Source organism: Amaranthus tricolor, chromosome 3 (genome assembly GCF_026212465.1).
Source record: "Amaranthus tricolor cultivar Red isolate AtriRed21 chromosome 3, ASM2621246v1, whole genome shotgun sequence".
Taxonomy (NCBI): domain Eukaryota; kingdom Viridiplantae; phylum Streptophyta; class Magnoliopsida; order Caryophyllales; family Amaranthaceae; genus Amaranthus; species Amaranthus tricolor.
This window is the reverse complement of record NC_080049.1, coordinates 25,541,037-25,555,926: the sequence shown is the minus strand read 5'-3', so window position 1 is coordinate 25,555,926 and position 14,890 is coordinate 25,541,037. Positions and strand designations below refer to the sequence as shown.

The 14,890-nt window shown below is 29.4% G+C and overlaps 1 protein-coding gene and 1 long non-coding RNA gene across 2 annotated transcripts; both read right to left on the bottom strand.

Moving 5' to 3' along the window:
• Nucleotides 1-2,415: 2,415 nt before the first annotated feature.
• On the bottom strand, nt 2,416-5,081 carry LOC130807752 (uncharacterized). Its single transcript, XR_009040648.1, has 3 exons — nt 4,816-5,081; nt 3,541-3,607; nt 2,416-3,127 (listed from the first exon to the last, which is right to left on the bottom strand). It is a non-coding gene; the product is annotated as an uncharacterized LOC130807752 (long non-coding RNA).
• A 5,343-nt stretch (nt 5,082-10,424) lies between these two features.
• LOC130807751 (classical arabinogalactan protein 4-like) lies at nt 10,425-11,292 on the bottom strand. Its single transcript, XM_057673072.1, has one exon. The coding sequence runs from the start codon at nt 11,116-11,118 to the stop codon at nt 10,687-10,689; it is 432 nt and encodes a 143-aa protein (XP_057529055.1). The 5' UTR covers nt 11,119-11,292; the 3' UTR covers nt 10,425-10,686.
• Between the last annotated feature and the right edge of the window lie 3,598 nt (nt 11,293-14,890).

The following is a 14,890-nucleotide window of genomic DNA, read 5'->3' as shown; positions in this document are numbered from 1 at the left end:
ATATATTCAGATTTATAGTATGGTATCTAGCTCAGTCCGTTTAGCTAATACTACATGCCGGTACATGACCTACCTGAAGGATTGAGTTGTTGTACAGTCAGAAAGCAGTGCCCAATCATTTTGTGTAAATATAGTTATAAGATTTCTTTTTCGCTATATGTTATATATAATCAGTATTTTGGTTGGGTTGTGGAGAGGATTTAAACTATGTTAAATGCTACTGAACATAAGCTGACTATGTGGTTTTGTTCTTTGAACCTGTCTTGGTGGGGGGGACAGATTTTGAGAAAATTAAGAGTGACGAAATCAATGGCAGGTGAAAGCGTAAAGATTAGTAATCAACAAAGTAATCTCAACCAATCACATAAACGATGTATGTAAAGGAAGTCTTTTATTTAAAATTATTTTAGCACTTATTTTGAATTTTTGGAGAAAAGATTCCACCCTACTAGTTGATGTGATTTCGGAATGTTTGGCTGGTTGTTATTACAATGTTGGTTTTGAACTTGCAGGGTGACTTTAAGTCAAAAGGAAAAATTTTAGTTTATCCTATTTACAAACGATACTCTGTCGAATTTTCTGCAGAAATTCATATATTTTAAATCGTTTCAAATAATTCTTATAATGTAATTTCCTTACATCTTTCAAATGTTGTGAACTCTAATATTTTAATTTTTTCGATATATGTCTAGTAAATAATATAATCAGTTGAGTAATTGATTATATTATCAACGTAATAGCCCAATATAAGTATTAAGCTTGCGCATTAGTTTAAATCTTGTTTAATCAGCTGATTAATTTCGGGTTGTTATAGAAACTTACAAATTGGAACTTAAACAAATCATAGAATGCATAAATAATTTCCAATGAAAACATTATTAAAAAAAAAAAAAAAAAAAAAAAAAAAAAAAAAAAAAACTAAGCTTAATAAACTAAAAATTGAAAACTAGAGCTTTAGGGCATCTAGGCAACTAAAAGCACAAATAAAATGAAATATATTAATGATTATTAATATTAAGGTTACTTGGGGAACAATCTCCCCAAAAATAACCGATTTCTAATAATATAATAAAGCTAAAATAAATAAAACCACTAAAATAGTGAAAAAAAACCAGTCAAATGTGGATATCAGCAGTTGGAGGCAAGTCGTAGCTTTCAGGCGACGACTCGTCGTTTTGCTTCTGACTGGCGAACTTTAAACAGCCGCCATTTCTTGCTCGGTTGTCGAAATGGACATATAATATACTGTTGGAAAGCTCTTCTTTCCGATGCCGCAAACCTTGCATTAATGCGATCTTTCTATCAAAAATTATGACCAAAAGAGTGAGCATGTATCAAATTTCACCTCAAAATTTTTGCATTTTAAACATTTTTCAACTCTTTTGCTCATCTTCATTGTAAAATATCTTCAAACGAGCAATAATTTCCTTAGTAAACTCCATCATTAAAACCATAAAAATTATACTTAAAATGATCAAAACCGTTCAAAATCAACATGAATAACAAAAATGGGTAGAGTAGCATAAATTTTCAAAATTAGCACAAAATTACTAACAATAATCATCACTAGGAATGATATAAATAAGTGCAAATAACTGCACTTGTCAGTGATGATTGGGGAAATATTGAAAGATTCTTAATGAATTAATTATTATGTATGTAGTTATTAACATTTATTGGCGAATATATATAAAATGAAAAAAAAAAAGAAAAAATATATATGCACTATATGCTGCAGTTCTAGGTGAACCACAACATATAGTCTTTTATATGCTGCATATAATATTGTGTCAATGCTATGCTGTCACAAGTGTTGCGGGTCAAAACTGCAACATATAACAAGGATAACCGTAGCATATAAGCTTTTTTCCACTAGTGCTATGACATTTTTAAAAAAAATTTTGAACATTTGTTCTCACACAGTTTGGCCTTTCTATTAAAACTTTTCAATGTGATCACGGGTGAATTTAATAATGGGCCTTTCCCAAATTTTTGTGTTCAAAGTGCCATTAGCAGAATTTTTGAAATTCTTGAGTGAAAAAAAAAAAAATTAATTAAATAAACTAACATTTAAACTTTTTCCAAAAGTAAGCGTCCAAACCCCAAAGCTGTGCTTTGGAGCTGTCCGCAGTTACTAACTGCGAACAGCATATAAGACAAACTAGCTGTTCGCAGTTGGTAACTGCGAATAGTTCAAAAAACACAAAATAGCTGTTCGCAGTTAGACTGCGAACAGCAAAAAGACAAAATAGTTGTTCGCAGTTACTAACTGCGAACAGAAAAAAAAAAAAAAAAATTCTTTTTTTTTTTTTTTTCTATTCGCAGTTAGTAACTGCAAACAGTTATTTTGTCTTTTTTGACCTGTTCGCAGTTAGTTACTAACTGCGAACAGCTCCAAAGCACAGCTTTGGGGTTTGGACGCTTACTTTTAGAAAAAGTTTAAATGTTTGTTTATTTAATTAATTTTTTTTTTTCACTCAAGAATTTCAAAAATTCCCATTAGCATGCATGTCTCTTATCTAGACACTTCCTCACAAAACAACAAATTCAAATGCAAAATTCACTCTATTAATTGTGCCATACTTCTCTTCCTCCTTCTCTTTGGCATCACGCCTTGGAAACTACCACTTACCTTCTTAATATTTTGCCCTCTAAACTATTGGTCAATCTCACCCTGACTCATATCCTCCATCAAAAAGCTCCCACTAATACCCACATACCGGTATGTATAGTTGCAAGTCTACCTCTACTTTTGTGGCTACCACTTAGCAAACTTAGCTTGGTTGTAACAACCCGACTTACCGTTGACTAGGTAAATAGGGTCATCACTAAGTTCGTTTTCTAAGAAACTGAAATCACACTTCCAAAACTCAAGCAAAGGGGTCACAAGCTCTTCAACGTGACTAACTCAGCTAAATCCCAAAACCAACATCTAACTAATACACAAGATAATCATACAATTCTCTACAAGTCCGATATAACCAGCACAGCCAAAACAAATATACATTTATCCAAAATCCTAATACAAATCTACAAATTCCTACTTGCTCAGCTCAATATACATCCTTGGAACGCTATTCAACACCGCTAACCCATCGTTCCCGACCGGTTCCGATCTGTAATCAGACTAAAAGATGGAAACAACAGAGGATCAGATTAAACTGAGTGAGAAGTAACAATCCAAAACAACAAAACACAGTAATTCATATCATGGGTTTAAAAGCAACATCAGTTCTCTAGATCTATGTACGCACAGGGAGTCTAGTTTGAGAGGTGCCCCATAGCTCTAAGGCTATGTCGCTCTCGGGTGAAGCTAGTCAATATCTCAATGACAATTCGCTTCAAAAACAGGGAGTAGGGAACCATGTTCCTCAACTCCGTCAATGACCAGCTCGCAAGCCCGATCCATTGACCATATCAATCTTAGCATAATCATTCATAAACATTTATCACATTCATATAAATTTCACAAACTTTAAATAAACATTTTACAAATGATAGCCTGGCCAGACCCCTTTTTAAGGGACTGTTACTACTCACCAACGATGTCGCTTCAAGGTAACGAATCCAGCTATCAACTAGAAGGGTTCTTTGATGATATCGTCTCCTAGAGCATAACAAGATCACAACATCATTAGAGAGCGTTCGATACTACTACACTAACATATAACTTATTACATCTCCTTCTAAGACCGCAGCTTAACCAAGAGTTATGCTAGCATTCTAACCTTTAAAATCTTACAGTCGATTCAAGAATATCAATTACCCAATAATTTCTTATAAACAACCATGTTCCACCAATTTCGTAAATTCAATATCCATCTATCTCATACTTACATATCAAGATTCACAAGGATTTAAGGTTACACCAAGACCCTTAATCTATTAGAATGTATTTGATTAAACACAAAAGTCATTGTTCTTCCTACAATCAACAAGTCTCAACAGAATCAAATACTTCATCCAAAAATATTTAATTATCCAATTAATTTCCATATCTCTTGATCCCAAGTTAGGAATCCCGTAATGGTTTTAGGACACCTCTTACTAAAACAGGCATAACTCACTCATACGGAAACCAAATGAGACGATTTAAGTGGCTACGCGACCATTACTCAGAGCTCTACTATTCTTATTCAGATACTAAAACCCAGAAACAATTAAAACGATCCCAAAATAGCCAAAACAGAAGGTTCGTTATGGATTTTTAAGACAGCCTGCTAGTATTTCACTATTTTGAACATATCTCTCTCATATAAACTTATTTTGGAGCGATTCAAGTGCCCACGTGATCGCGACTCGAAGCTCTACAAATCTCATGAAGACACCAAAACCCCAAAACGACTCTAACTATTTCAAAAACAGCAACACAAATTCGGACAGCACAAAACGGAACCTCATTGTCGATCTTTATGACAGTCTACTAGTATTTTGGACATAACTTCCTCATACGAACTCATCTCGGGGTGATTCAAGTGTCTACACGACCGCGACTCAAAGTTCTACAAATCTCAAGAAGACATAAGAACTCAAAAACAATCAGAACTATCCCCAAAATAGCCAAAACAGAAAGTTCAGTTTATGAACTGAAATTTCAGAATCCCAATTACTCAATTTGATACTAGAACTCAAATAACCCAAATAACCAATTCTAATCGACACTAAAAACAACTCAATTACTAATTAAACTTATATACTCTAATTAAATTCAAGTTGATGCTTAAATTTGATTTAAAAACCCCAAATTGAATCCACAAATAGCAAACTACTTTAAAACATTCAATTAATACTTAAATAGTATAGCTTGTAGATTACCTCAATCACCATTGAAGGAAGAGGAAAGAGTGTATGGTGGTGTGGTGACACAGGTCAGCCCAACGGACCCGGTGGTGGTCCTAGGCCTAGACGCCTGCTGCTGCCGTGGGAACAGCCACAAAACGCGGCTGCTGCTGCTTGGGGGTCGCGGCTGCTGCAGGGAAGGAGGAGTGTGTGTCTGCGGGTGGCTACGATGGAGGCGTGGCCTGGTGGAGCTGGGGTTGCTACTGAACTGTGAGGGAGATGGAGAATGAGTGAGTCCAGTGTGAGGGAGGAAGAGAAATGGATGAGTATAAGGGTTTATAATTAAGGAGTTAACGTAATGAGTCATGAATTACGTGGCGAAATTACGGTGACTCAACTTCATACTCATATTCACGAAAATATGAGATGGGTAATACATTTATATTTTTCGTCGTATAATTTATTTTTCAATACTTTATTTAAATTTATTTTTATAAAGATAAGATAGTAATCAATTAATAAAATATAATCAAAATATATTTTTATCGAAGTATTCTTTATACAAATTTTATACATTAAATAAAATATCTCTTTCTTGAAAATGTTAACAAATCAAATACTTGAGTCAATATTATCAAAATAATAATATTATTACTCGAATTAACTTACTTAATAACCCCAATCAGCTTAATAAACTTATAATTAAGCTTTATTAAATGTAGTCTATTTCATTGGTGGTGATTCTAGTGCTCCTTATGAAAACCCTGCATTGTATTGATGATGCTTGGTTGGTGTTCTATAGTATCTTACTTTCCTAAACTCAATATTTCTTATGTTGTACAACAGGTTTGCCAATTTATGCATGATCCGAAAATTGAACATATGGTTGCACTTCATCGCATTCTTCGATACCTCAAAGCTGTGATACCCCGAATTAAGCTTTAAACAAGGATTGATAAACTACTCATATCGACAAGGTGAATCTTCTTTTCATGGAAGCTCATTTGTTAAGAAATTTACAGTTAAGCGTGCTTGTTCTGGAGCAATCTTAGGATGGGTGACCTCTTGGGATGTTTTCTCGGGCGCGCATGAGTGAGGCCAAAGTGCGCTGGAAAGACTTGTGTTGGTTTGTGGGCCAGTCTACAGTCTCCATGAGTAGTCACCGGCGGTTCGAAGGGCCGGGGTGTTGCAAAAGCTATCCTTGATCATGGTCTTTAATTGTATAGGTATCCCATTTCTTTCTTACTATCTTATATAGATAATGATTGGGGTGGTTGTCCTGACACTCGTTGCTCCACATCTGGCTATTGTGTTTTTCTTAGGGACATTCCAATCTCTTGGTCCTCCGAATGGAAACCCACCTTGTTTAAGTATAGTGCTAAAGCGGAGTATCGCGGTGGTGCTAATGTTGTTTCTGATACACGTTGCTTCATAATTACTTCTTAAGTGGCTTTGTCCTATTATAAAGGTCACCTTGGTTTAATGTGATAATGTGAGTATTGTCAATCTTTTTGCAATCATGTTCACCACGAAAACTCCAAACACATTGAAATGGATATTCATTTTGTTCAAGAAAAGTTGAAAAAGAGTGAAGTTCGTGTTCTCATGTTCCCTTCCAATATTAGATTCTAGATATTTTTATTACAATGGGGCTTCTTAAGATTTTATTTAATGATTTTCATGCAGGGGGTGTGATAGTAGATATAAATATGTAAATATTTTATCTTGTTTGTATATATACTTTGATAACCCTAGGTTTAGGTTAAACCTTTTATATATATATATATATATATATATATATATATATATATATATATATATATATATATATATATATATATATATATATATATATATATATATATATATATATATATATATATATGTACATATATATATATATATGTACATATATATATATATATGTACATATATAATATATATATGTACATATATATATATATATGTACATATATATATATATATGTACATATATATATATATGTATATACATATATATATATATATATATATATATTATATATGTACATATATATATATATGTATATACATATATATATATATATGTATATACATATATATATATATATATATATATATATATATATATATTAATGAGAATTAATACAAAAGCCAAATATTCTAAAACTTGGTTCATCCATAAGATAAAATCTGATCTCTTTGTCTTCTATTATTTGCGTTTATTGATAAATGTAGACGTATTACTCCCTTTGTTACTTCTTTATTGCCCTATTTAAAATATCTTAAACACGATATTTTTAAATTTTAAAATTTAACCTGATGTATAATATACAAAAAATTATCAAAACTATCTAATAAAATTTTTTATTTTAAATTAACTAATAAAAATCTCTTTGTTAAAAGTTACCAGATGACGATTTTTTTATCCATTGACACAAAAATGAGACTCGACAATCCGCCCGACCTGTTATGTAAATGGAGGTATGATTAATCATTGTTGGTATACTAGAAAATTAAAATTTTAGGAAAAGTTTAAACAAAAAAGAAAATTTTGTCATAAAAATATAAGTGACTTACATAAAGATAGTTACAACCTAAATCATATTAGTATTAAACATTGTTTTTAAGTAACCAATTGTATAAATAACCAAAAAATCCTAATAAAAGTATATTATGTTTTAACCATTTCAAAATATCTAATACACTAAATAATACTCATTTAATAAATAAAATTAAGAAGATTTTATAAATAATTGGAAAAAAAAATTGTATATATTTTTTTAATATATTAAATGATGTGGCATAAAAGATATAGAATTGATCAATATGGATAATATTATAATCATAGTTAGATCATAATAAAATCAAAGATATAAATAGTTGTCATAATATAAAAGACATCACCATTAAGTGTTGGACGAAAAATTAAATATTAATAATATTATCAGTGTTTGATTTTAGTAATAATTAAGATAATTAAGATAGACTCTGTCATTTTCTAATAGGGAAGAGTGTATCATTTATCAACTACCAAGTAACAACTACGGAACAAAGTTTCTCCCAATGGACCCCTCTTTTTAATCTACTACTATAACAACTATGATAAATAAACTTAGCCAACTCAATATTGCAATATTTCCAGCTACGAATCCTTCTATTCTGCTGCCTTAATCATCTTTTCTTGTTTTCATCTTTTGCTCTACTATTCCAACTTTGCCACATCTTTGAATTCCATAATTTTTTATCAACAAAAAAAGGAAATTATTTGACCTGTTGCCTCTTACAATAATGGGATGTATGACAAAAAGTTATTTGTCGTTGGTTGTTAGTTATTTTTATTGGTTTATTTAATTAATTGAAAGTATTGTTTGGCTAAAAAACTATTGACAAGTTAACTGTTCAAAGAGATGTTTAGTAAAATTATATATTAATAGTGTCTATTTATTAAACAGAAAGCAAACCAATAAGCTAACAGCCAATGAAATAAATAACTAAAATAACTTTTTCATTTTAACTTAAAAATCAACTAAAAAAAGTCATTTACTAAATGTTTTTTTTTCTTGTTAACTAACTGCTAAGAACCAAACGTAAACTAAAGAAGACACCCCTAAGCTATCTACCAAACACCCTAGTATGATTAGCTCAATTTAGTTTCTCTTCAATTCAGTTTAATAGTCTTATTTTCTTATTTGGATAATTTATTTTTGAAAAAAAAAAACAACCAACAAAATGTCCAGAAGTTATATAACTTCATCAAATTTCAGTTATATTCGAATTCTCACACATACTCAAGTCTCAAGTGGTTTCAACCATGGCGCAAAATAAATGAAACCAATAAATTAAATGGAAGAAGTATTTTTGAGGAAAAGACTTTTTTTTTTGAGGAATAGACTTTATGACCCTCATTAGTGATATTTCTCATTTATAAGACTTATTAATCAATTATTGACATCAAATTATAATATTTTGATATTTACATGCATAAATTTTTTTTACGACTTACAAATATAACTTTTTTTAAAGGAAATATTGTTACTACCAACTTTACATTTCCTCTCAAAATCTTTTACGACCGTTTGATTAATGATATTAAATGGTGATTATAGGAATAATTTTTAGTATAAAATTTCATCAAAAATTTCATATCATTCCCATTGTAATGAAACTCTAATCATAAAAAAGTTTTTTTGTTTATAAATTTTCATTACCATCTAAAACCATCTCTCTCAATCGTGATGCATTGAAATAAATTTATGAAGAAAATAAGAAGAATAAAATTAGACAAACATAACCATCAAGGTAATAAAGAAATTTTTCAATCAAAATTATACTAATTTTTCATTTCCATTGCTATCGTTTATTACCACGTAACAAATAGACCGTTAATTAATTTTACCACATTGATATACTTCCCGACCAAATATTATACCCAAATCAATCGAACTCCCACTATTGTTTTTGCATTTACGGCCCGTTTGGTTGATGGTAATAAAGTAATGGGAATAAAATGTTGTAGTGGCAATAGTAATGAAAGAATGGATATGAGAATTGGTAATGAAAATTTTTTTGTTTGGTGTGCATGACTAAAAAATGGTAATGGAAGATAATATTCCATTGATTGCATTTGGTTGTTAGTAATAAAAAATGGTAATGACTCTTAGTTTCATTATTGTATATTTGTATTTAAAAGCATTATTGTATCTAAATTATTCTATCTAATGATTCTTTTTTTAATGATAAATATTTTTTTGGATAATTACATACATTACCTTTTTTTTTCTTTATTATTTTTTTCTTCAGCTCGAAACAACATTACTTTATTTTATTACCACAGTAATACTTCATTACCATTACAATCTAATACTAGGTTGTTTGATGGTAATAAAAATGGCCCTTTTTGGTTCATTACCTTATTTTATTACCATCCATTAACATTGAAGGCATCCAAACAACCAAATTTTTTATTACTTAATTTTATTACCATTACCGCCCTCTAATACCATGTACCAAACGGGCTGTCAATGCTAGCGGCTATAATTAGCATGAATATATTTGAATAAAAACAAGGGAAGAAACGAAACATCATGGTTATGTTTATGTATCATCATATTACATGTTTTCCTAACTTAATAACATAATTGCTCACCAATTATAACTTTATTCATTATACATAATCATAATTGTTCACCAAAGTACTTACGTATGGGAAAATAGTTGACTTTTTATTTAAATTTGACTTATTTTATTCTAATTATCTCATACTTTGTGGAAGGTATATTTTCTCATGTTATTGCTAAATCGTAAAACAAGTTTACAAGAATTTAAAATGAAATTTCAAATTTAAAGCAACTTGGAGTTAACAATCTGTATCCTCAAAGAGAAAAAAAAAAAAAAAAAAAAAAAAAAAAAAAAAAAAAAAAAAAAAAAAACCTGATAATTTAAACTCTTAAAATACAATTTGCCAAAATCCAACACAATTCAATGCTTTTCTAGAGTATAATTATTTAATTCTGGATCATTTCAATAATTTTATTTCAAAAGCATAGTTTATTTGTAAATATGTAAAAAAATTTAACAAACTATATTCAGAAGAGTGAAAAAAAATTGAAAGAACAAACAAAATTACTGAAAAAAAAAATATTAAAAAAAAAATATTGAAAAAAAAATGATGAAACTTATTAGAAGTCCATGTACATGGGATTCGTTACAAAAGAATTTCTACATCAGTATTCAGCACCATACAGAATCCATGAATAACAAATATACATCCACTATCAGCTCAAAACCATTATCAGTAAACTTTCAAATTTAATTAAATTAAGAAAAAAAAAAAACCAAAAAAACCGCCAAATTTAAACAAAAAAATGAAGAAAAATGACAAAATGAAAAAAATAAAAATTAAATTTAAATCATCAAAGCAGCAACGTAGCCACCGAATAAAACGGCACCAGCAAAAACAGATCTACCAGCAGCGTTTGATGGGTTATTGTCAGCGGCAGGTCCAGCAGTAGGGCCTGAAACAGGGCCTGCAGCGGATGCGGGACCCTCGGTGGAAGGGACAGTCGGGACAGAGGGAGTTGGAGCAGTGACGGTTGGTGGTTCGACAGGGGATTCAGTTGGTGTAGCGACTGGAGCGGGAGTTGGGGAAACGGTTGGTGTAGCGACGGGGGTGGGAGTTGGAGAGACGGTGGGTGGCGCAACGGGGGAAGGATTGGTGGCCGTAGGAGCAGCCGCAGGTGCGGGAGTTGCGACGGGTGTAGGTGATGGGGCTTGGGCCATACAAGTGGCTACCAAAAGAGAAAGGATGAAGAAAATTTGGGTTTTAGAGAATGCCATTTGTGAGATTTGAGAGAGAAACACGAATTGTAATTTGTAAAATTGTTTAAGAGATTAGAAAGTTGAGTTTGTGTTGGAGTGAAATTCCCAAGGAATGGATTAAAGTATTTATAAAGGGGGAGTAGGAAGGAAGGGGTGGAATGAGTTGGAAATTGCGGTGGCCGGTGAGGTTTGTTTGGGTCATCATTTGTGATTTGTGAACTACTATGACCCAGCCTTGCATTCAATTTTATATTTTTGTTTAAAAATTTGATGGTGGTAATCCTGAGTTTTTAGGTTTTTTAGTAAGTGTTTTTTTAAATTCACGTGGTGACTTTGAAATTTGAATTTTGAACTTTTTCATGCGGTAGATAAAATATTAAATTTTTGGTTAAATTAGTGTTTTTTCGACTGAATTTCGAAATATGTGGTAAATTAGGGTGATCATGACGTTTATTTTTTGAAAAAAGTCATTAGTTGGATAAAAATAGCGTAAAATTTTTTTAAAAAGTTTTCTTTTGTCTATTACGCGAAAAATTTGGAAGGTCAAGGTCATTATGTGGATTAAAAAAAGGTTTGTCTACCACTCAAAAGCCGAAAGTTTAGAGTTACCATATGAAATCTCTTATTTTTATAATATCTTTTACATATTGTGGCTAGTATATTATAAAAGTATAGTGACGCGAGATTTTTTTTTATTTTTTTCGCTGCATATTTTTGTAAAATGAAATTTTTATAATTTTTAGTAATGTAAAATTGTATATATAATCGACATGATAAATGAGAAAAAAAGTAATTGGAGCAACTAAACAAAGGGAGCAAGTAGTATATTTTCTTACAAAATTAATTGAGGGTGTATTTTCTTTCCTTTTATTCTTAGAATTAAAATTGTTCTTATTGTCTTCTTTTCTTCCCTCATTAAATAACAATAATGCACCATTCTTTATTTAGGTTATAATAATAATAATAATAATAATAATAATAATAATAATAATAATAATAATAATAATAATAATATATTTAATTCTTTTATTTTAGGTATGTATCATAATCATAATTTCAAACAATCATACTACCTATTCAAAAGAATGTAATATTCCAAGTGGCACTCATTGGGAGTTTTGCCACATGGATATATAAGATTTGCTAAAATTTAATTATTTGGCAAGTTATTTTTACACTCTGTTATTTTCAATCTATTAAAATAAAAAAAATTAAAATCAAACATCTAATTAGTTATGTTTATATGGAACTAATTCAATAAAATATAGATTTGCTTTTATTATATAACAAATATAATGTATTTAAATAAGGTGTGATAATCAAATAATTTTATTGTAATGAATTTAATTAGTTTCCTATTTACTGTAAATATTTTTAAGAAAATCAAAACATTAACCACCGATTGAATTCTAATATATGTAGCTAAATAAACTAAGTAAGATGTTGTTTTAATTGGTTCCGATTGATTTAAACAATAGTAAATTTTTAACTGATAAGTGTAATTATTTGTACTTATTTATATTATTTTATACGCCTTAATGATGGTCGTTGTTAGTAATTCTGTGCTTATTTTGAAGATTTATGTTACTTTACGTGTTTTGGTTATTCATGCTGATTTTGAGCGGTTTTGATTGTTTTAATCATTATTCTTATGGTTTTAATGATGATGGAGTTTACTAAGGAGATTATTACTTGGTTGAAGATGTTTTATAATGAAGATGGGCAAAAGAGTAGAAAAATGTTTAAAATGCAAAAGTTTTGAGGTGAATTTAATACATTTTCACTCTTTTGGTCATAACTTTTATAGGAAGATTGTATTAATGCAATGTTTACAACATTGAAAAGTAGACTTCAACAGCTTTCCAACGGTATATCATATGTCCAATTCCGAAAACTGAGTAAGAAACAGTTTTCCAACGGTATATCATATGTTCACACATAAGCAAAAATGCGACGAGCCGTCGCCTAAAAGTTGCGACTCGCCGCTTTGTTTCTGAAGCCAATTTTTGCAGGCAGAATGTATGCAACGAGTCGCCTTTCATGAGCTACGATTCGCATTCGAGCCAAAATACGCGTTTTTCTTTGTTAATTTTATATTATATTATTTTAATTTACCTTTATTTAATTAAGCTTATTAGGTTAAATTTAGTTATTTTGAGGAGATTGTTCCCGAAGTAACCATAGAATATAAATAGGTAGTTTTATTTTTAAATTTTAGTTAGGTTTAAATTTATGTTTTATGCCCTAATTTCTTAGTTTTGAGTTCTTAGTTAGCAATTCAGTTTTTTTTTTTGTGTGTGTGTTTCTTATTGCTACTTTCATTATTCTCATGCAATTCATAGTTTTTTTTATGTTCCAATTAGTAAGTTTCTTCATCTTATCCTTTAATTATTTCATTAATTATCTTTAATCATTTATTTTCATCAAATTTAGCATTATAATTAGGTTTTTACTTATTGTTAATTTTATGTTCATCATTATGTCTAGTGAGTAAATTTTCTTTTTAGGATTGAGGGATTGACCCTAATTTGATGTATGGAATGATTTTATTTGATTAATTGTTTGAAATTTGAATATACAATTAAATTTATGCTTAATGAACCTTAGTTTAAATATCTTTATTAACCTTTTGGATAGAACGAAAGTTTGAAATTAGGATTAATTTAGGATTGACGTATATTTAAGTTAAATTTATACTAGTTTAGCCAACAAAACGGAAGTTTGAGGATTACTATTAGTAAGGTCTTAAAAAGATATTAATCTATAAAGAGGAAGCTTGAGATTAATTAGATCACTTTTAATCATGTCAAAGATAATCAGGAGAATAATTGATTTTCATGCTAGAATTAGGTGATTTTCGACATCCTAAATTTGCTTTATCATTGTTATCTTCATATCTAATTATTATCTTTGCTTTATTTATTTGTTTTAATTGCATCATTTTAATTATTTGTCATAGTAGTATTAAATTAAACATCAATTACATTTACTTAGCTTGTTTGGTATCCCGTGATTATTATTTGAACAAATTCATTAACTCACTTCCCTGAGTTCGACTTGTACAACTACATATACACCGTGTGCTTGCGATTAAAATAAAATTTACAATTATTCATATCTTCACTTATAAAATTTATCACAATCACATTGTATCATTATTTTTATATCTATTATTGTATTTCATTTATATATATCTACACATTTATACATCTGTACATTGCACGGGCATATAGTATAAATATGTTTGTCATAAATTGCAACCAAAACAATAAAACCTAAAAATACAATTATATATTTAATTATAAACATGTTTATTCATTGGTCTCGTCCCCCAAAGAGAACGGACGGATAGTGATAAATAAAGTGAACGTATAAGCTAATAACCAAAAGGGTCTTAATGGGATAACTATAGCGGTAATTTCTTTAATTTATTAGTTATGATGATGATGTAATTAAACATGGAAAGTAAATCAATTTATGAAAAAAAGATATTATTAGAAGATGAATCTTTATGCAAATAAAAATGAGTTGAGTATTTCTATAAATATTTTTCCCTATTAATTTTATCATTCAATAAATTAATATCTCTTAACATTTAAAATATCTAACTTTTCTTTATTTCTATAACATTACATCAAATAAAAATGGAGAGAGTATATCAATATGATTCCTTTGTAATTATTATTTTTTCAATTTAACATATATATATATATATATATATATATATATATATATATATATATATATATATATATATATATATATATATATATTGATTAAAATAAAATAA

Bases quoted from the DNA above. Each gene is read 5' to 3' on its own strand.
- LOC130807751 (XM_057673072.1), bottom strand. From the start codon at position 11,118: ATGGCATTCTCTAAAACCCAAATTTTCTTCATCCTTTCTCTTTTGGTA.